The following is a 21607-nucleotide window of genomic DNA, read 5'->3' on the forward strand; positions in this document are numbered from 1 at the left end:
CAGGGAAGTCATATGAATATGACTGAAAGAGAGAAGGCACAGTGTACAGTAATCTACATACTTGCCCCTCATTATTTCAGTATTGCTAGCCTTGGGGAATCTCTCACAACTTGATCTTCCCTCCCTCCCTTTAATGTCACATGCCTGGAAGGGGAGATTCCTTCGATATAACTTTTTAATGTTTCTAAAACTGCAAAAATAATTTTCAGACATCAAAGTCTCTCCTAAGAACCCAGAGCCCCACAGTACCAAGGAGTTCAAAATTACTGTAACAACAAAACAAATCATCATAATCATCTCATTCTTTTCATTCATTCAATAAATACTTCATTTCCTTCTATGTTGAGAACTGTTCTCTGTACTTGCTGATACACATAAAAGATAATCTTTGTCTTCAAGAAGGCTAGAGGGGTTTGTTTGCTTTTTTGTTAAAGAGAGAAAAAGGATGCAAGATTGACATTTTTGTTGTTTTTTTAGTTAAGATGTAGTTGACATATAACACTGTGTTAGTTTCAGGAGTACAACACATGATTTGACATTTGTATACACTGCAAAATGGTCACCATAAAAGTCCAAATAATGTCTGTCACCACAGCTACAAAATTTTTTTCTTTTGATGAGAACTTTCAAGATCTACTCTCCTAGCTACTTTCAATAAACAAACAGGATTTTTGAGATAAAAGAGAATAAGAAAACTATTTTAAAGAATACTGTCTGAAGGGATTTATACTTAAGGGAAAATGTACACAGAGTGAGAAGCCTTTCTTTTTACAAGGGACCCTCAAGCTGTCCCACTCTTCTCTTCACATGACTGACTGACAAAACCAAGAAAAGAAGATTAAGCACCTGTCCAATCACAGGAAAGTTACATTCAAAGTTGGGACCAGAATCCAAGTCTTTACATTTTTTCATTTACTGCCATTTCCCCCCCTGAGTTCTGTGAATCAAACTTTCCTTTAATTATTTCAGAGATATTATAACTTAATCTGATTGTTTTAAAATCATCAATGGCTTCATATTAGAAACGGGCTTTAAGTCAGTCTTTGTGTTTATTTTTGCTATTCATATTATTAGCTACATTTAAATGAAGATAAATGGTGTTATATCAGTTCCCTCTGCTAAGAAAATGTCTATTTTTAGGAAACTGAAACTAATTTAGATGTACTGGCAATAACTTGCCTCCTTTTCCTATACACAAGCCAAGCTTATGTAGGAGGTGGTAAAGAGATTACCCCTTAGCTCGTAAGGCAGAGGTGTCCAACAGGTAGTTCTATTACAGTTTAATCAGTGATCCCAGGTCAGGTTTCTGAGCCCAGCTTCTTGGCACTTCACGTCAAGGTAAGAAAGGAAGGCACAGCAGGAAGTCAATGCTGACAGGTCTCCTTTCCTTTGAAGCACTAACCAGTGTCTCATGGCTTAAATCCCTTCCAGGACAACAGGAAGGGGTGCTGCAGAAGTCACTAGTGGCCATGCTGCTCCTTCAAAGAGCTGATGGAAAGGTGATTAAATATACTGGAGTGTGTCTGTGCCATCTCCAGACCATCAGCAATGCTGCTGGCTGCTCCCTCCTCTTCCCCATGAGCTGTCACCATTCCTAGTAAGGATATTCAGTAAGGCCCTATTGTTTTTAAACAATTGTAAACCCGAAACACTAAAAATTATGCCCTGGGTTTCTTCATTAGCACACGTACCAGAAACTATTTCTCCTATATGTTTATAACACTATTTTGAAAACTGGTTGTCATCGACCAGCAAGTATATATGAAATACCATACTATAATTAATACTAAAACAGAGATAAAAGCAAACCCAATACCTACATTTATCAATTAACCAGTTAGCTTATATGCTTTAGGTATTATTCCATGAAATGAAATATGGAGGGTACCACTCATTCTTTCATACGTTCCTTTATTCCATTAATACCTATTGAGCCCCTATTAGGAGCTCAGCATGATCTGAACACGAGAATACAGTAACATACGTTCCAATGAGAGATGAAAACAAGAAGTAAGCAGAATGACATACAGTTATAGTGATATATAGTGTCAGGCAATTATAAGTGCTATAACTAGAAAAAGTAAGGAGAGAACATTTCACTTTATTACTTTTAAACATTTATGGATGAGAATGGGAGAAACAGATTAGTTGTTCCACTTATTTATGTATTCATTGGTTGCTTCTTATATGTGCCCTGACTGGGGTGGAACCCACAACCTTGATGTATGGCCACAAAGCTCTAACCAGTTGAGTGCCCCCACCCCTGAAGAAAGCATTTCGGACAGGGACTAACTGACAGACGGACATAATGGGCAGGCAGAGACCTACATGGAGTGGGGAAGAGAGCAAAGGAAAAAACATTTCCAGGCCAAGGTCACTGCAAGGGCAAAAGCCCTAAGGCAGGCATGCCTGACATGTTCAGGGAACAGCAGCAAAGCCAGCTTGGCTGGCAGGTTATGAAGTCAGGGAGGTACAGGAAAGCCAGATGATATAGACGGAGTCTCATAAGCTGACAGACACCTTGTAATTTTGTTGTCAATGACAGGAAGGCTACAGGAGAGTGTCATGATATGACTTATGTTTAAGAAGTTCCCCAATCCTGATAAGAAGTTTGCCCTGGCCTTAGTCGATGCGGCTCAATTGGTTGGGCATCGTCCTGCAAACTAAAAGGTCACTGGTTCATTTGCTGGTCAGAGCACATGCCAGGGTTGAGGGGTCTGTGCTCTGCCCCATTGGGGTGCTTGGAGAAAGCAGAAGGCAATCAACTGATGTTTCTCTCTCACATCCATGTTTCTCTTCCCCGCTTTCTCCCCGCTTCCCCTCTCACTAAAATGCACTAAAATAAAAAATCAAAAAAAGAAATTTGCCCTGGGGGCTCTGGCCAGGTAGCTCAGTTGGTTAGAGCATCATCCTGATGCTCTAAGGTTAAAAGTTCGATCGCCAGTCAGGGCACATACAAGAAGCAACCAATGAATGTATAAATAAGTGGAACAACAAATCGATCTCTCTAAAAAAAAAAAACCAATTAAAAATAAAATTTAAAAAGTCTGCCCTAGGGAAGTGCTATTTCTCTTCTTCCCTAGAGGTATAAAAGCTACCCTCATTTGGTGTTTATCATTACCATGAATTTTTTTAAAAATCTTCACTGCATAAATACATAGCCATAAACAACGTTATATTTTTCTGCATGATTTTAATCCTTCTGCCTCCAAACCAACCCCCCCCACAGAAAAAACAACCCAAAAAAAAAAGACCTATCATTTTGTATCTTAACAGTATGTATCTGGGATTAACCCAAATTCATAATATAGATCAATTCATCTTTTCACTGATGTGTAGCATTTCACTGATGACTATGCCATACTGTTTATTTTTTTATTTTTAAGTATTTTTATTGATTATGCTATTACAGTTTTCCCGACATGTTGATTTTTTTTTTTTTGCTATTCTCCTACTAATGGACAGTTAGGTTATTTCCGATTTTTTAAATTATATTTTTACAGTAAGCATTCTTCAACATCTCACCTGTGCCCATGAGCAGAGTTTCTTGAGGAAATTGTGTTACTGGCTGAACTGACTCCCAAAATTCATATGTTGAAGTCCTAACCTCAATACCTCAAAATACATATTTTTTGGAGATAGGGCCATTAAAGAGATAATTAAGTTAAAATGAGGTCATTGGCATAGGTCCTAATCCAATGACTGGTGTCCTTATAAGAATGGACATAGAAATATGGCCACAGAGAGAAAGATACAGGGGGGAAAAAAAGGTCATCTACGAGCCAAGGAGCAAGGCATCAAAAGAAACCAACCTTGCCTAAACCTTATCTCAGATAGTCTCCGTTACTATGAGAAAACACACTTCTGTTGTTTAGGCCACGAAGTCTGTGGTACTTTGTAACGGCAGCCCTAGTAAACTAATAGCATTCAATTCAAACTATGGGTTATAGCCAATCAGTGGTTCCTAATATCAATTTATTATAGTGTTTGTGATCAGGTTACTTTAAACTTTCGGTTAAAGAATTTCACTGAGTAGTCAAATCTCTTGCTACCTTCCTCTTAGAAGGTTATGTGTGATTACTTTTAGGATCTATCTGGATAATCTTCATCACCAGAACCTGAATTTACTGGTATCTACAAAGCCTTTGGCTATATAAGGTAATATTCACATATTCTAGTAATCAGGATGTGGTCATCTTGGGGAAGGGGCATTATTCAGCAGACCATAATTTTTTTTATCTTTACAGAGTTTATTGCAGTGACATTAGTTAATAAAATTATATGGGTTTCAGGTGTATAATTCTATAATACATCATCTGTATATCATATTGTGTGTTCACCACTCAAGTGATTTATGAAACTTTTGTTTCAGTTATATGTGTATATAGGTAAGAAATATATAAGGTACATAAAATATACACACATTATATATGCATTGGATTGTGACATAAAATGTTATTTCTTGGTGTGGGCTAAAATAAAGGGTTGGAAAACCTCTGCTCTCATATCTACCTAAATACTTAGCAGGATAATCATTATAAATATTCATATTTTAGCTTTTCTAGAAACTGCCAAATTGTCCTCCAAAGCGACTGCGCCAATTTTTACTAAAAGTGCCCATATACAAGCTCCCATTGCTAAACCACTGCGAACAGTCAGTACTCTCATAGCTTTCGAACTGTAAAAGATAAAAACCGTGTCTCATTGTTAAGTTGCCACGACTCAAGAACTAATGAGAATGAGCACATCCATATATTTATTTCCCAGTCAAGTTTATTTTTCTGTGAGTTTTCAGTTCCTACCTTTTGCCCATTTTTTCTACTGGGTTACACGCTTATTTCACTGTGTGTAGAAATGATCAAAAAGCAGACTTGTTCACCACTAATGATATTAAAAAATGAACCCCCAACACAAGGTTATCCCAACCCTCTAGGGCCCTACAGTATCCATGTATTATTCTATAGTCAGAAGCCAAAATAATTTTAAAACAAAAGGAAAAAATACCCACTTAATGTTCATAATGGGTCTTGAAGGTAGGCTTAAAGACAACGTAAACTAAATTTCCTGAGATTAAATGGGTCAAGAGGAAAAGGCTTACTTGCTTAATTGGTCATGAATACAAATTACATTATAGAAACCTTCTGAGAAGCTTTTCACAAGAAAACTGACTTTTGAGGCCACAAACCAGGTATTTAATCAAAGATGGCACAGCCACTCAGAATGCAAACACAGTCTCTACCCATCCTGCTCAACTGCCTAGTCTGCCAGCAAACACTGCTGCTCTTTTCCAAAACTGAGTCTAACTGAATGTCAACCAGTTATCTTGCTCAAAGCACCATGACATTCCTAGGACAGCTAGGCCAACCTTAAAATGTGGGCAAGTTTGTCTTCCCTGAATATCCAAGTTCTGAGAACTATTTTAATACAGTGATTTACATGTTAAATATTGATCTCATTTCCCAAGAATTTTTACTAGAGAATTCCTGAGTATCTCAAATGACTCTGGAATCTTTCAGATCCAGCTAGTAAGAACTGAAATGTTCTTCCTGTTGGAACAAAAGCATTTGAAACAAAAATCCAGTCCGACAAGTTGTGAACAGTTACAACAGTTCTGCAAAGCCTTCAGGTCTTTTGTATTTCAGGGCCTGTGAAACCTGAACGGGTATACTGGACATTCTAGCTACTCCTCCTGTTCCTGTCCCATAACTACCTCTCTGAGTTACTGTTTCTGCTCACTGGAAACAAAAGCTAGTAGCTATTTAACAAACCAACCTTCGTTACCTACGCTCATTTGCAACTGAAAGTACTGTATAAGGAGCAGGGCCAGCGCTTTGTCCCTCCTACTTCTTCTGGCTTAATATTTAAAGAACATAATCTGTACCCCAATTTCTCCTTAAGATAGAATCTTATTTATTCTGGTGGCTAGAAGGTTGTCATCTTTCTAATATCTCATTAAAGGTACTACCAAAGAAGCCCTGACTGGCGTGGCTCAGTTGGTTGAGCGATGTCCTGCAGAGCAAAGGGTCACCATGAAAGGTCACTGGTGCAATTCCTGGTCAGGATACACACCTGGGTCACCACAGGTCCCGGTTGGGGTACATGCCAGAGGCGACAGGATGAACCAGTTTCTCTCCCATTCTTTCTCCCCCCCTTCCCCTCTCTCTAAAAATAAATAAATAAAATCTTTTTTTTTTAAAACTAGTACTAAAGAGGCTTGCTCTGTGGCTTCGCTGGTTAAAGCACCTGTCTAGTAAAGCAGTATGAAAGAGAAGAAAGGTCAAAAACTGTCTCAAAAGCAGATAATTTTTCCCTTCTATACTTATTAACTAATAAGAAAGGTAAAATGTGTATCCACATTTCACAAGTTCTATAAAGAAATTAAAGATCTAAAAAAAAGTGCTGTTAACAAGGACCTTTAAAAAAAAACCCAAACTCTTGAAAATTAAGATCACCAAATACTGTAACATGCTGATAAGAAAATTTCCTGCAAATCCTCTAGAAGTCTTTAAAAATAGGATGGAATCATCTATCAAGATTCATTTTAATAAAGTCCTACAAAGAGATAAAGGGACTGAATTACATAACTCCCTAAAGGTTCCTTCCAGCTCTAATTCTACAAAAGCCCCCAATTCTAATTCTTTCAAAGATTCCCTAATACTAAATGGCACCCTTTACATCCAATAAAGGTAGACCCTCTTCTCATTTTTTGAATGGCAGGGAGAAAAAAAATACTGCTTTATTGCTACTCCTCCTTGTGAAAACCGTGTCTACTGACATCATAAAAAACCAGTAACACCCTTGGCCAGTATGACTCAATTGGAGCGTCATCCCATAAACTGAAAGGGTTTGGTCCCAGGTCGGGGTACACCTAGGTTGCGGGTTCAGTCCCTAGTTGGGACATTACGGGAGGCAACTCACTGATGCTTCTCTCACATGGATGTCCCCCCTGAAGTTAAAAAGACAAAAACAAAAAACCCAGCAATGTCTACACCCATGAGGATGGTTACCAGGAAAGCCTAACACCCAACACTCCTGTGACGTTTCTCCTTTATTCACTCCACCACCACACACACACACCACTTGTGACACCAGACTGGGGAGGGAGGTGTGTGTGTTTCCACGCCATCCAGTGATACTTCAACAACAGCTCAGTGCCCTACAATGAACTCAGTTCTAATGCTGTTTACCAGGAGATATCGTCGCATCCCACAAGTTAAGGGCTCAAGTCCCACAAGACTACCTATCCCCCCCCTCAAGCCCCAACGTCAGATGCCAATCACAAGCCTAGATTCTCAACTGTGCTTCTCACGCTCAGCTACAAATCAGAGGTTCCCACGACCCACTCTTCCAGTCTGATTAACTCACAGAACTCAGGAAAACTGTTTACTGACTGTTTACCAGTTGATTATAAAAAGACACAATGCAAGATACAGGTGAACATGTAGTGTGAAGAGATGCACAGGGCATGGTGTGTGGAAGGTGTGTACCACCCTCCCAGCACCTCTGCGTGTTCAGCAACCCACAAGTTCTCCCAACCCCATACCTTTGGGATTTTAATGGAGGAGACTTAACTCCATTAGCAGCCCCTCTCCCCACTCTGGAAAACAGGAGGTAAGGCTGAGAGTCCCAAGCTTCTAATCATGGCTTGGTCTTTCTGGGGACCAGCCCCTATCTTGGACCCATCAAGAGTGACCTCATAGGACAGAACACTCAGAAGGCTCCAAGAGATTTAGGTGCTCTGTGGACAGGAGTCAGGGTCAAAGACCAAATACAAAAACAAAACATGCTCTTAATACTCTTATTACTCAGGAAATCACAGAGATTTTAGGAATTCTGGGCCTGGAACTATAGATACATACTCCTATTATCTCACAGCTACAGCCACTGTGGAAAATATTGTGGCATTTCCTCCAAAAATTAAACTACCACATTCCAACAATTCCATTTCTGGGAAATGAAAACAGAAACTCCAAAGAGATCTACCTGCACAACCATGTTCGTAGCAGCATTATTCACAGTTACTAACACGAGGGAGTAATCCGAGTGGCCACTAACAGATGAATGGCTAAGCAAATGTGGTATGTATGTATATATGACAGAACAGTATTCATTCTTAAATAGGAAGAGAATTCTGATACGTGCTACTACATGGATGAACCACAAGGACATTATGATACAGGCCATAAGCCCATCACAAAAGACAAACAATGCACTATTCCACTTACTTGAGGTACTTACAGCAGTCAAATGGATAGAGACAGAAAGTAGGAAGGCAGTTACCAGGGGCTGGAGGAAGAGGGGAACAGGGAGTCACTGTTTACTGGGTACGGAGTTTCAGTTTCGCAAGATGAAAGAATTACGAGGATGGATGGTAGTGGCAGCTGCACAAATACGCATACATTTAACACCACTGAACTATACACAAAAATGTTTAGGATGGTAAATTTTGTTATGTGTGTTTTATCACAACAACAAAAAGGAAAACAAAACCAAACAGTAATGTCTGATTGTTTCACAGGCCCAATCTACCGTCAGATCTATTTAATCGGACTCTAAACCTGAGTTCGACAAAGCGGCAGCATATACACACAGTCCCCAATTTAAAGCAGTTCCGCTTAATGATTTTCCGACTTGATGATCACGTGATAGTGAATCGCATTCAGTAGAAACCGTGCTTTAGATTTTGAATTGACTTTTTCCCTCGCTAGCGAGGTGCGGTTAAGATACTCCTGCGATGCTGGGCAGCGGCAGCGACCCACAGCTCCCAGCCAGGCACGTGACCACCGGGGCAAATGCCTGGTGCTCCTAGGGAAGCGCTCAATGCGCGCCTGACCTCGGACCGACCGGAGTTGGCAGGATGTAACCCCACCGTCCGATGGCAGACATTTGTTCACGCAGCTCTACGAACATAGACACAGACTCTGAAGAGCGTGAAGAAACCTTAGCAGTTTCTAACTTCTCTCCTGTTCATAAAAGACGAATGTTGAAATATGTGAGGAAATTATATTGAAATATCTTGGGGTAAAAAACCATGTCATAATCTAAACTACTATTTTAGTAAAAGTAGAACCCAAACCTATGCACTTAACATCTTATACGTATTTTTATGGCAAGCATATCACCCAGAAACGACAAAGAAGAAACCAGGGCTGGGGCGCTACCATATCACTTTCATTAAAACAGAAACAACTTCTTTAAAAAATCCTCACCCAAAAGACAAGTTTACTGATTTTTTTTTTTTAAAGAGAAAGAGGAAAGAAGGAGACGCAGAGACACAGACATCAATCGGTTGCTTTCCACATGCGTCCGAACCCAGAATGAGCCCCTGACCGGGAGTTGAACCCACAACCCTTTGATGTCCTGGATGACACTCCAGCAACTGAACCATCTGACCAGGGCAAAGCAGAAACAGCTTTAAGAAATATTTTAGAGATACTCTTGCTGTCATAAGTTACCAAAAATCTCTCTTTCGTTTAAAAGAAAAGAAAAAAAACCCCTCACAGACAATATTCCTCATGCACTGTTTAGCAGCCCTGAACATCCTTTAGGCCCTTCCACTAGACCATTCTTCCAAATGTCAACACAGTCCTGGAGTAAAAATTTTCCCTAAAACATATCAGGAGAAGTTAGCCGATGTTTGAGTCATACAGATTTTTAAGTTTCATTTTAGCAACTTGATATTTCTTCACCATATTACTCGGCAATTTCTGAAGAAACATTATGTTTACTGATGCTAAATTGTTAGGGATTAAGGGAGGGAGGAGTGTGATTTACTGCTAAATCAGAACCTAACTCCTCTGTATTAAGTGAAAAGAGCCCTTAAAGACAAAGCAAGTCAGAAACGTGGGCACCTTTCTCTCAATTTCTCTCCCCCTTTTAAATAGACCACTCACTCACCTGAAGTGGATTTTCTGACCCCTCCCTGTTAGGTTTCCCCGTTCCACTCCATTCCACGAGTTTGTTGTACTAGCCGTGTCCACTGCTAGAAAACGATTCCTTCCACTGCTTATAATGAGCCCATTCTTAGTATTTCCTCTCTCACAGTTATTTCTTTAAAAATGAAAACGAATCTACTGAATTTGTATATTATATTGCCTCAGGCCTCAGAACTTCTGGGAAGGGCAAGTCTCTTGGAAGTACTTCCCTTCAACTCGTACAGTCTTATTCTCTCAACATGACTTGGAGAAAAGCTTTATTTTTTGTTTCGCACCAAACAGCAACAGGCCTATCTATAATATCTACTGACTGGGGGAGCAGACGGCCAGACATTTACCTGAAAGCCTAGCTAAATCACAACAGTCACAAGCCTAGTCCAGCGGACAGACTACTATTGGGGGGAGGGGGCGGAGTTTTCCTTCATATCTGAACGAGGTTTGTAAATATTAACGTCGACTGCAAACATCACAACACTCTCTTCCAGCAACACCGATCTAGCATCCTTTCAACCAGTTTGTCTTTAAAAATACGTTTCGGCAAACTATGTCAGTCCAGAGAAATGGAAGGTTAATAATTACTGTCTTGAACTAAGAACTTCTAGAAATATTTCAGAACTGCCTGGACCTGGCTGGTGATTCAGCCTTGGCTAATTAGTACAGACTCACCACAAGTCACCCCCAGGTTAAACAATCCCCTTGGGTGACAGAACTCTTGCTCAAAGAGTCAAAGGGACAACGAACTCCACCTGGAGCCGGGACGGGGTCTCCCCCACGGGCTGGGGACGTACTGCTTCGGAGGCACCGGGCCGGGTTCGCGTCCAGACCTGAGGAAGCACGTCCTGCTTGGGAAGGGGGAGGTATGTGGTAGGAAGCGTCTAACTACGTTTCCGCCGAGCATCTCCCGCTCATTTTCTCTGCCTCCTGAGGACCCCAAGACGGTTTTCCTCGGACAGCTTCAGGATTCAAAAAGGAAGCAACCATCTCGAGGGCATGAGAAAGGGACCTTGAGAGAATCAAGAGCCCCGAGGGGGTCCTCCTGGGTCCCGGGAGTCACGCCCTGCCTCCAGTGGAGGACATCCCGCGTATCTGGCCAGAACGGGTAGAGCAAAGTACCCAGGTTTCGAGCACAGCCCAAACCTCGGGGCGCAGGAGAGAAAGAGACCTCAGGCGCGGGGAGACGGGGGGAGCCCCTGTGCCGCCCTTGAGGTTCCGGCTCGCGGCAGGCCCGGTCAACACCGGGACGCCACCGCCAGCACACCTGAGCCGCGCCGGACGCCTGCGGGGCTGGCGGTCACCGCGATCTCCCCCAGCCCGGCCGGCTCCGCAAGGGCGCGCCATCTCCGGGGTCCGGCCCACAGCCCCGGCCCGGCCGCCTGGTCCCACCGTACCTGGCCAGCTGCGGCGGCAGAGGCGGCAGCGCTGCTCCTCACGTACCCATTCCGCACTTCCCCGTTCGCCACGCAGCCGTTTGCCCGCACCGGGCGACGGCAGCAGCAGCCTCCGGGCTCCGGCCGCATGGTCCAGGCAGCACCAGGCGCAAGATACTCTGTAGGCGGCGGCTCAGGCAGCAGCCGCGGCTCCAAGTCCCGCTCCGCACCCCACCCACCTCCCCGAAACCGGAAATGGCTGCACGGTGTCGCCAATTCCCGGGCGTCACATGGGGGCGGGGCCCACTCCCGCAGCAGCCCGGCCGCCCACGGGTGGACCGGGCGGGGGGCGGGCAGGAGGGTCTTGAGCCTATGGACCGCTGACCAATCTGGAGGAGGAGGAGGCGGACCCCATGCTGCTGCCTGGCCAGTCACGGGCGAGAGTAATGAGTTTCACCGGTGTCCAGGGCTTTTGGAGGGACTCGTGGACCTGGCACCCGATTGGAGGTCCTAGTCGGGTCGTGGGAAAGGCTTGGATGCTTAATGGTCCACACTGAACAAGGGGCCAGGAAAAAGTAGCCAATAAGAATGTGAGGAAAAAACAGAGGGCGGAGCCCGTCTCTAGAGCGGGTTCTTCGGTTCTCCTAGACAGGTGGCGCCCCCTCTCCCTTGCCTCTGGGTAAATTCTCGATTTTAATCACAGGCCAAAACAAGACTCCTTAATTTACTTAACTAAATCTTCTATGGGTGTTCATGGAATAGCTTTTCTGACATTGTCTCACCATTCATTATTCAGTATACGTTAACATATTTCTTTTTTCCTTTACCTGTCAACATTTTTTTCATAGTTTTAAATTCATTTTTCAGTTAAGTTTACATTCAATATTAGTTTGTATTAGTTTCAGGTGTACAGCATAGTGGTTAGACAGTCATATACCTTACAACACATAAACACAATTTCCTAAGTAATAATTCAGATGCCTCTGCCCTTCGCCCTGTCCCTATCAGTATTTTCTGTTCAATTTCCTTTATTAAAGAGTACTTCCTTGGAAGTCAGGAAACCTGGTCTCCTTCCTACTCCACCAATAGCCATACACTAAACCTTGAATATTTAACAACTTTTGGAGTCTCATTCTTTAAAATGGAGTTAACACTTCCTGCTTCATAGGCTCATTGCAATAATTATTTTAATAAAGCATCGTGCACCTATCATAATAATACCCGGCCACGCTAGGAGCATAATAAATACTGTATTATTTTCTTATCCCTTTAATTCTATCTTCCTACAGGGGTTAGAAAGAAAAGAAGTGGATATACATTATAGCAAGAGACTTTTGGTTACCCATAAAGAATTTAATGTCATAGTTAAGGGTATGGACTCAAGTCAGGCTGGGTTTGAATACTGGCTGCACCACTTAATAACAGAGCGACCTCTATATGTCCTCATCTGTTCAGAGTGGATAATAGACATCTTGAGGATTTAATGAGTTAATACCTGTAGTATATTTTGTAGACAACCTGGTAATTAGTAAACATTATCAAGTGTTGGTCATCATTAGTTGCTGAATGTGCCTATGAGAGCCCCGGCACTCTTCCCCCTCACCAGGAGCTTTAGAAAGGGGGTCTGACAAGTTAGCAATGTTGCATGATTTGGGAACTGGGCAATCTAACAGCAGGTGGGCAGAGCACATACCTCTTTGAGCCAACAAACAACATGATCCCAAAGAACCAAAATTTGCAATAAATGTATGAAGCGAAAAAAAGAAGCATATAGTCTGTGCCTCACATGCTGGTGGGAGAAAAGATGTGTACGTAGTAAACAGTAAGAGGCAGTGGTGAGTCTAGTCTTTCTACATAAGAAGCTTTCAAGGCAGAAATCTGGTTGGAAATATGGCTAAGGGATTTTAATTAAAATTAAAATTCAGCCTAGGTAGTAGGCTGAATGAATTTGGAAAAGACTTGAGAGGAAGATGTGGAATGAGCTTAATCCTGAAGGATGATCAGGATTTAGAAAGCTAGAAATGGGAAGGAAGAGGAGGATGTTCCTGGGAGAGAGAACCTTCAGAAGCTCAGGCGTAACGGCTGTAAAGAGCAAAGCCTTAACTTGGAGACTAAGAGTACAGGAGCATGACTAGTTTAGAGGAATCTTGTTAGCCAATCCCTCCCTCTGGAGGGCAGGATACTAGGTCCTTGTCTGGTTCTTCCACTTACTCACCATGTGTTGTCTGGGACAAGTCATGCAACATTAGCCTTGGTTTCCTCACCAATCTTAGGAAGTCAATATTTTTTGTGAGCATCGATGATACACTACACAAATGATATGATGACCTTGTATGCCATTGCTAAATCCCAAAAGGGGTGTCTCAGAAGGCAGCAGGAAATACCCCATCCTCCATGTAAGCAGAAAAACAACTCCTTCCAGATGTGCAAGCAGCCTGGTCATCCTTCAATGGAGTTCACATGCAAAGTACTGTGCGAGGCACCAGGGCTACAACTCTTCTCTTCCTCCAAGATTGCTCAAACCTTCTCAACTGTGAAACCCTTCTTGAACTCCAACCTCCCCACAAAATTATTTACTTTCTTCTCTGTGAACTTTATACACCCCCATGCAAGCACACGTCACAGTGCTTTGGGATTTTCTTTTGAAAGGGAGGTTACAGAGTGGTGAGAAACCAGATCTCTGTAGTTGGGCAGGATTGGAGACCCAACTCCAGCACTTAGAAACCTGTGACTTTGGCAAAGCTGCCTAACTTCTCTGTGACTCAGTTCCTTCATCTAGAAGATAGTACATACCTAATAGAGTTATGAAAATTAAGTGAGAAAAATATTTAGTACCCGGGCCTGTCACATAATATTCAGTAAGTGTTGGCTGTTATTAGTTAAATAAATGAATTATGTAGTAAGTGAATAAATGACAATGAATACATCTGTACCCCAGCTAGACAGAGAGCAGGCTCCTTGAGTTCTGGGAATTGTCAAATTCATTTACGGGTTTGCAGCACCTAGAAAGTGCCCAATAAATGATGAAAAAAATAAATGGGTGAATAAAGGAAAACCTGGACCTGACTCCAAGGAGCCTTCTATCACATGGAGCCTGTGTTAATTAAGGATCTTTTGGTTGATGATAACATAAGCCGATAATAGAAAACTTAATTTTTAAAAAGGCAAATTTATTGGAACTCTCCTCCAGACAGGTAATATTGGAACCCAGAAAAAAAAATCTCAAACCTCACCAATGAAAATCATAGACCTTTCTCCTAGCATCAACTTACTTCTGAGGCTTAGCTCTCAGCAACCTACAGCTTTCATATTTTCTAGATCAGACTTGTAAAGACCCAGAAAAAGAGAAATCTGATTGGCCCAGTTTAGGGTAAGATGTCTAATGCTTGACCAGCACCACTTAGCTGGAGGAGCAGCTCACCTGCACCATCAGACAGGGTTTTGGTTGCATGCAATGCTGGCTGACTCACACACAAGGGAATTCATTGAAAGGTTAGTAGCAGCCTGGACCTGGTTGCTAGCTGAGGGACCAGGCTGGAAAAGGTAGTAAGGACCTCAGTGAGGGTTTGTGGCAGAAATAGGCTGGTGAGCTCAATACCAAAATAAATGAGCTCCAGCCAGCCCTTCCATCCTTGAGCTGCTTGTCCAAGAGTCAAAGTCCTAGGAGAGATGATCAGAATGACAGAGAGGAGGTGGGACAAACAGAAAAAGGATATGGTTTCTTCACCTTTCATGTGGGAGGTGCTTACCAGGATTCACCCTCCCAAAAAGAGGACATAAAATGAGGAGAGCATTTTCCCAAAAGGAAATTGTGGACCTCATAGAAAAAGGGAACAGACATTGGACAGACGATAACCAAAGTTCACATTATCTGTTAAGATAGCAGATTTAGAGGCAATCTGCTTCTATACAAAACCCGGGGCTGAACAACTCAGAGTCATCTGATCCTGACTCTGAGAGCATCATCTCGTCTTCCCTTTCCAAATCTTTCATGCCTCATTCATTTTGGGCATCATATTAGGTACTACAAATTACAAGGATAAGGAAAACAAACCAAAACATGGTATTTGTTCTCATGGAGCGACAGTCTTGATTTAGAAGAAAGGGATCTGTTATTTCCCTTTTCATTACTCCTAATCTAATACAATAAATAAAAGAGTCGACCTCTTCTCTCCTTGGGTTTCTGGCCCTACTTTTGCTGGAAAATCTTGGATCCCATTTTTGGGCCATTTTCAGTGGTAATATTTGCATCTGCAAAACTGAATGAGCCTAGGGACCAGAGTTTAAAATTGTACTATCATTGCAAGGCCTGGGGCCCTTTTAAAGGCATGATTGCATTCAGATAGGAAGCTTCAAGAGGAATGATGGTTTCTGATTGGCTCAGAGTGCCTGTTGAGCATCCACTAGAGTGATTTTAATCTGTGTCTAACAAGGCATTTGCAATAGGAGCTTGGAGATAAAACAGATCAGTGCTCCAGGGATAGGCAGCTAGAACCTGTTTCTTAATGGTAGGTCTCTGCCCTCTTGTTTCCTGTGCCCCAGAAGTACCTCAGAGCCTCCTACTCAACTGCCATGCCCCACACTGCCACCCTGGACTTCCTGTGGGTACTCACGGGCTGACTGTTGCAATCATCTGAGGCTCTGCTTCAGGAAGTGGACTTTTACTTCTGGCTCCAGGAAGGAGGAGAAGGGGTGGTGCTGCAGATAACAATTATGTTGGTGATGGTATTAGTCAAGACTCTTTGACTTGCAAGTTTTGAAACTGAATTCAAATTGAATTAAGCATAGAGATTTATTGGCTTACATACCAGAAAGACTAGGGGTAGATCTAACTGGATCTAGGTGCTCAAACCATGTCATCAAAAATCTGTCACCATCCTTGGTCCGGTGTCCCAATAAGTTGGGCTCATTCCTAGTTAGGAGGTCAGCATGTGATGGTAAATTTGGCCCATGTCTGGCAAGCTTGCAGTCAAACAGTCAAACAGCTTTAAAATCTCAGCTGAAGGAGTGCCTCTTTTCTAGAGTCCCAGGAAGAGTCCTAGCTGAGTTTCCATTGGCCCATCTCAGGTCACATGCCTCAGGCAAATTTTGAATTGATTGGTCAGGCCTGAATCTTGTGCCCACCCATTCTGCCAGTTCTGAGCCACAGGCTCAAAAAATGGGAGACCAATGATCTTCCAAGTGGAAGAGATGTGTGCTGTTACCAAAAAAGGGGTACTAGGCAGGGATAAACAACAGATGTCCATTATACTGCTTATGTTGAATATTACAATGATAACAAGAAGCAAGAGGTAGGAGTGCCTAGGAGATTCGCAACACTTTTGGAAGATGTTGTAAGAAATTCTAGCTTAAGACTCCCTCCTCCTCAAATCCAACCTCCAAAATTGACCCCAAATTTATGTTTACTTAAACTTATTAGTGTGATTGATAACTTATCATCTTCATCTTCACCAAATCATCATCCTAAGGCAATTAATCATATCCTCTGTGTATGTAGTTGTATAAAAGAAATAGCAATGCCATCTCTACAGAATGAGAATTTACTCTTTAAGAGGCATTAACGATGACAAAGATGTCAGAGCCAGCCACACCAGCTCTGAATATGTTGTGCATTCCCTTTTAAATTACACAAATTGAATCACACTATATGTAAAGTATAGCTCAATAAGAAATACTTTCAAAATGACAAATAAGAAGGCAATGTGGTATATGCATTCTATGGAGTGATGATGGGATTTGCACATTTAAACAGAATAGGTTTAAGGTGAGGCTGCCATTTCTTTTACACTTCATTGTAAGCCCTTTTGCTGTCTTCCCCATCACTCTCTTTATATTTACTTGGCAATGCTACATATTCTTGGACAAAATCATTTAACTTCCTATAAAATGGCTTTTTACAGCTCTTCCCCCAAGCTTCAACATTTCTGGAGTTTTTCTCATATTTTTTTCTATCCTGTACCACCCCCACAAAGCCAGTAATTTTTGGAGCCCAGTGTCTAGGAGAGCCATTTAAACCTGGATGTGAAACCAGAAAAGTTGGTGTTTGTGCTGCCTGTCACTACCAGAACCAATAAGCAGAGACAAGGATTGAATGTTTATGGTCGCTTTATTCAGATGCTGGTGATCTCAGAGGACGGCACATTATGTACCCTAAACACCATTGTGACATCTCGTCTCAAGCTGACGTTTTTACAGGAAGAAAAACGTAGGTAAGGGGTTTGGGAAAAGGTTATTGAAATAAGAGCTGCAGTTGGGTGGTGATTTTCCTCATATTTCTTTATCTACTGATGAACAATTCTTTTTAAAAAAATTAATTTATTTATTTTTAGAGGGGGCAAGAGAGGGAGAAAGAGAGAAACATTGATTGGTTGCCTCTTGGGTGCCCCCAACCAGGGACTTGGCCCACAGCCCAAGCACGTGCTCTGACCAGGAATTGCACTGGTCATCTTTTGTTTTTCAGGATGATGCCCAACCCACTGAGCCACAGTGGTCAGGGCCCGATCAACAGTTCCTTATCTGCATCATGAAAATTCCCTCCCTGGAACATCAGGGCTCAGATACCATCTTGCAGACCCCCTGGGGCACAAAGGTTGAGGTGCTTGTCGACCTCCTGGAGGCCAGTAGGTCAGGCGTTCCAGTTCCTGGAACAACGGCTTTCCACGTGCATTAATCACTTAAGCCTATCAACTGTACTCCTTACTGTGAAAAGACTGAATAGTGTCAAGATGGCAACACTTCCCAAAGTGATCTATAGGCTCATGTAACTTCTACTCAAATCTCTGCTGCCTGTTTTGAAGGTAATCCTAACATTTGTAGGAAGTGCAAAGGGCCCAGAAGAGTTAAAACAATGCTGATGAAGAAGAACAAAGTTAGAGGACTCACACTTCCGGACTTCAAAACTTACTGTACAGTTGCAGTCATCAAGACAGTAGGCTAGCATAAGGGTAGGCCTATAGATCAATAAGATAGAATTTAGAATCCAGAAATAAACCTTAATATTTATAATCAATTCATTTTCAACAAGAGTACCCAGACAATTCAAGGGGGTGGGAAATGGTTTTTCAACAGCCCCATGAATCGTAATTGGTCTAAGCTAATCATGGCAATCCAATTCTCTTTTGCTAGGCACTCACTCTTCTGAACCCTCTTGCAAGTAGAGTAAATATGGGACACAGTTCTAGCCATAAGATATAAGAGAAAGTCTACTGTGGAGACTGAGAAAGGATTTTTCTTTTATTTTTTAAAAAGATTTTATTTATTTGTATGTTTGTTTGTTTGTTTATAGAGGGGAAGGGACAGAGAAAAAGAGGGAGAGAAACATCAGTGTGAGGTTGCCTCTCATGAGCCCCCTACCAGGGACCTCACAACCCAGGTATGTGCCCTAGATCAGGAACCAAACCAGCGACCCTTTGATTCACAGGCTGGCAGTCAAGCACTGAGCCACACCAGCTGGGGCAGATTTTTCCTTATTAACAAAAATTAAAACCTCTGTCCTATCTGCTCCCTTTCTTCCTTCCTGATGCAATGGTGTGAGGATGTGATGCCTGGAGCCATGATAACCTTACTGAGACCATGAAGCAACAAGCACAGAGTGAAAAGTCAACATATCGAGAGGCATAGACAAAAGATGCAGAGAGCCTGGGTCTTCAGTGACACAGCTGAATTGAACACACCCTGCTCTGCTGGCCTCCAGACTTCTGAAGGAAACAACAACATATTTTAATGGTTTAAGCCCCTATCCTTTAAGTTCATCTCTTACTTGCAGTCAAATACATCTTAACTCAAACAGACTGACACAACCTTCAGAGTGAATATTAAGGAACCTAACTAAGAGCAGCTACTCTCAAAGGTCAGCAACCTGGAACTGGAAAGCTGGCACACCCCTAGGCAATTATTCTCTTATCAGCCTCCGTCCTGTTTGCATTTCTTGCATGTAACAGACCAGTTCCAAAGTCAAGAAGAGGAAATAGGCTTGACGCAGGTGTCAGGTTACTTGTGTACATCCCTGGCCCAATTAACACCATGGGGGAAAGGTCGCATCTCAAACATGGTTGCTGAGGGCTCACCCAGGGTGTGAGTGTGAAATTCTCAGAGAAAGGGGAGGCACAGGCTAAAAAGATACTCCTAGGTGACTACCATATTGAGTGAGGAAGAAGGGAAGTGACCAAAAAATCAGGTTAAGTATGTTAGGGAGTGAGCGGGTGGGAAGGGGCCAGGTAACCTGGATAGATGAACAGGTTCCAACAACAGATAGAGAAGCCGAGAGATGTAAACATTTTCCCGGGGAGCAGCCTAGAAATTCTTCAGAGAAGAAGTAAAAATCAATCTCCTAAGGACTTTGCTTGAATGAGTGTGGAAAAGAAGTGGGTAAAGAAAAAATAAAGAAGTAGTGACACTAGAAAGAGAAAAATTGTCACAGAGAAAGTAGAGAGTATAGTTTAGATGTCACTCTAACCCTCCTGTCACTATGCCAAAAAAATAAAAATAAAAAAGTGAAAGGCAGGAGTTCCGATTATTTTAGGCTGAAGTCCCAGATACTTGAGTGTGCTTAGAATTTGTGTGTGTTTCCTGACAATTGCTGGCAGCAACTTTACTCTGTAGTTTTTGTGAGTGGATAATAAACAACTTTTCTCTTTAGAAAAGTTCACTTAAACAGATTGGGGTCAGTCTTAGACCTGAAGAGATAAGGACATCGTGTGGTCGCCAGCCCATTGTCCGGAGGGTCACTAGGTTCCTACACAGGGCCACCAATAAGGGCCATGATCTGATGGAGGCCAGGGGTGGAGCAGGGGGCAATTCTCGGGGGGGGGGGGAGCGGTGGCTGGGAATGAGCAGGGGAGAAGGGTGTCATTTCCATGCTCTTTTCCTTCTCCCTTGTATGCTGGGAAGAAGAGTCAGGGGTGGAAAGGATGAGCTGGCAAAGGCGCTAGGCCCAGAAACTAAAGGACATGTTTAGAGAAAGCACCGGAAGGAAGTCAGGGAGGCAAGATAGCAGGGACTTTGGAGTAACTGTTGGACAATTCTGGGAACACAGAAGCTGGGGTTGATTTGGCTCTAACCCTCCCTCCCTCCCCCACTTTCTCTGCATTCCCACGTATTAGGGCCTCCAAACAGCACTCGGCCCCTGTGCACGAGCCTTGCATCGCTCCTCCTGGAGGGATCACGTCAGTGTTGTTCTCTGCAGAACGTCCTGTATGGTGCTCTGCACACTGAAGGAACTCAACAAATATTTCTTTAATACCCGAACGAACGGAAACTTGTAATTAGAAGAAAGGGTCCAAGACATAAACAAATGCATTGATTGTCTAATAAGGGGGTACTCAGGGAGGAAAGAAACTTGTACAACATTTCAGCTCTACCTTTGAAATGTTACCGATGGATTTATGCTGTGTCAGTAAAGGCTAAGGAAACCAGGAAAAAGGGTTTGGAACCACTGGACCAATTAGTAATCTCTGAAACTAAATTGTAAGACAGGGAAATTTTTGTTTAAATAAAATTTTACTGGAGGCCCAGACAAATAAAAGAGATCACAAACAATAACAACACAAAACCAACAGTGCTCTCCTGCCCCATCTTCATCGAAGGGCTGGTTTTAAAAAACTCTCGCCTATTGCTCCTCCAGGGTTACCAGTGCAGACTCGAGGCTGAGATGGACATCAGCGAGAATGACCATGGTAATCAGTTCACAGTATATGCATGTCAAGTCTTTGTACTGCGTATCTTAAACCGATACAGTGTTGCGTGTCGATTATCTCTCAATAAAACTGAAAATAAATTAATTATTTAATTTATAACAATACCCTGAGGCCCATAAAGGCTAAGTGACTTTTCCGGTGTCACTCAGCGTGGAAAAAAGAAGGCAACCACAACTGAAAGAGCACAGGAGCTTGAGTAAAAGCCAACAGAAAAGAACGGCCCGCAGGCCAGATACTGCCGGCTCTCTGTTTCTGAGAGCTGAGAATGTTTTTCTTTTGTTACATTTTTAAATGGTTAAAAGTAACCAGAAGAGGAAGAATGTTTTGTGACAGGTGAAAGTTATATGACATTCAAATGTTGGTATCCATAAATAAAGTTTTGTTGGTACACGGCCACACCTAGTCATTTACTGCTCTAAGTAAATGATACCAGCAGTCAGGTGGTGACCGATGACAACGCCGGCTTCCCACCGCACCCTGTCCTTCCACCTACGATATTAGCTAATACTTAACTGAACACTGTCTCTGTGCCCGGCCCTATGCTAAAGACATTTCAAGCATTATTTTCTCTGTAGAAAAGATGGTAGGATTTTTATCCCCCTTGCAGAAA

General features: G+C 42.4%; 1 protein-coding gene across 1 annotated transcript in view; it reads right to left on the minus strand.

Annotated features, from left to right (window-relative positions):
• The window catches only part of SPTLC2 (serine palmitoyltransferase long chain base subunit 2), a 101883-nt gene extending 90308 nt beyond the window's left edge, over positions 1 to 11575 (minus strand). The window contains exon 1 of the mRNA XM_053673292.1: positions 11324 to 11575. Coding sequence (XP_053529267.1) covers positions 11324 to 11452 — 129 coding nt within the window. The 5' untranslated portion in view covers positions 11453 to 11575. The remainder of the gene's footprint in view (positions 1 to 11323) is intronic.
• Positions 11576 to 21607: the final 10032 nt, after the last annotated feature.

This window comes from Artibeus jamaicensis, unplaced genomic scaffold, assembly GCF_021234435.1.
Source record: "Artibeus jamaicensis isolate MK-2021 breed Jamaican fruit bat unplaced genomic scaffold, CSHL_Jam_final contig_851, whole genome shotgun sequence".
Taxonomy (NCBI): Eukaryota; Metazoa; Chordata; class Mammalia; order Chiroptera; family Phyllostomidae; genus Artibeus; species Artibeus jamaicensis.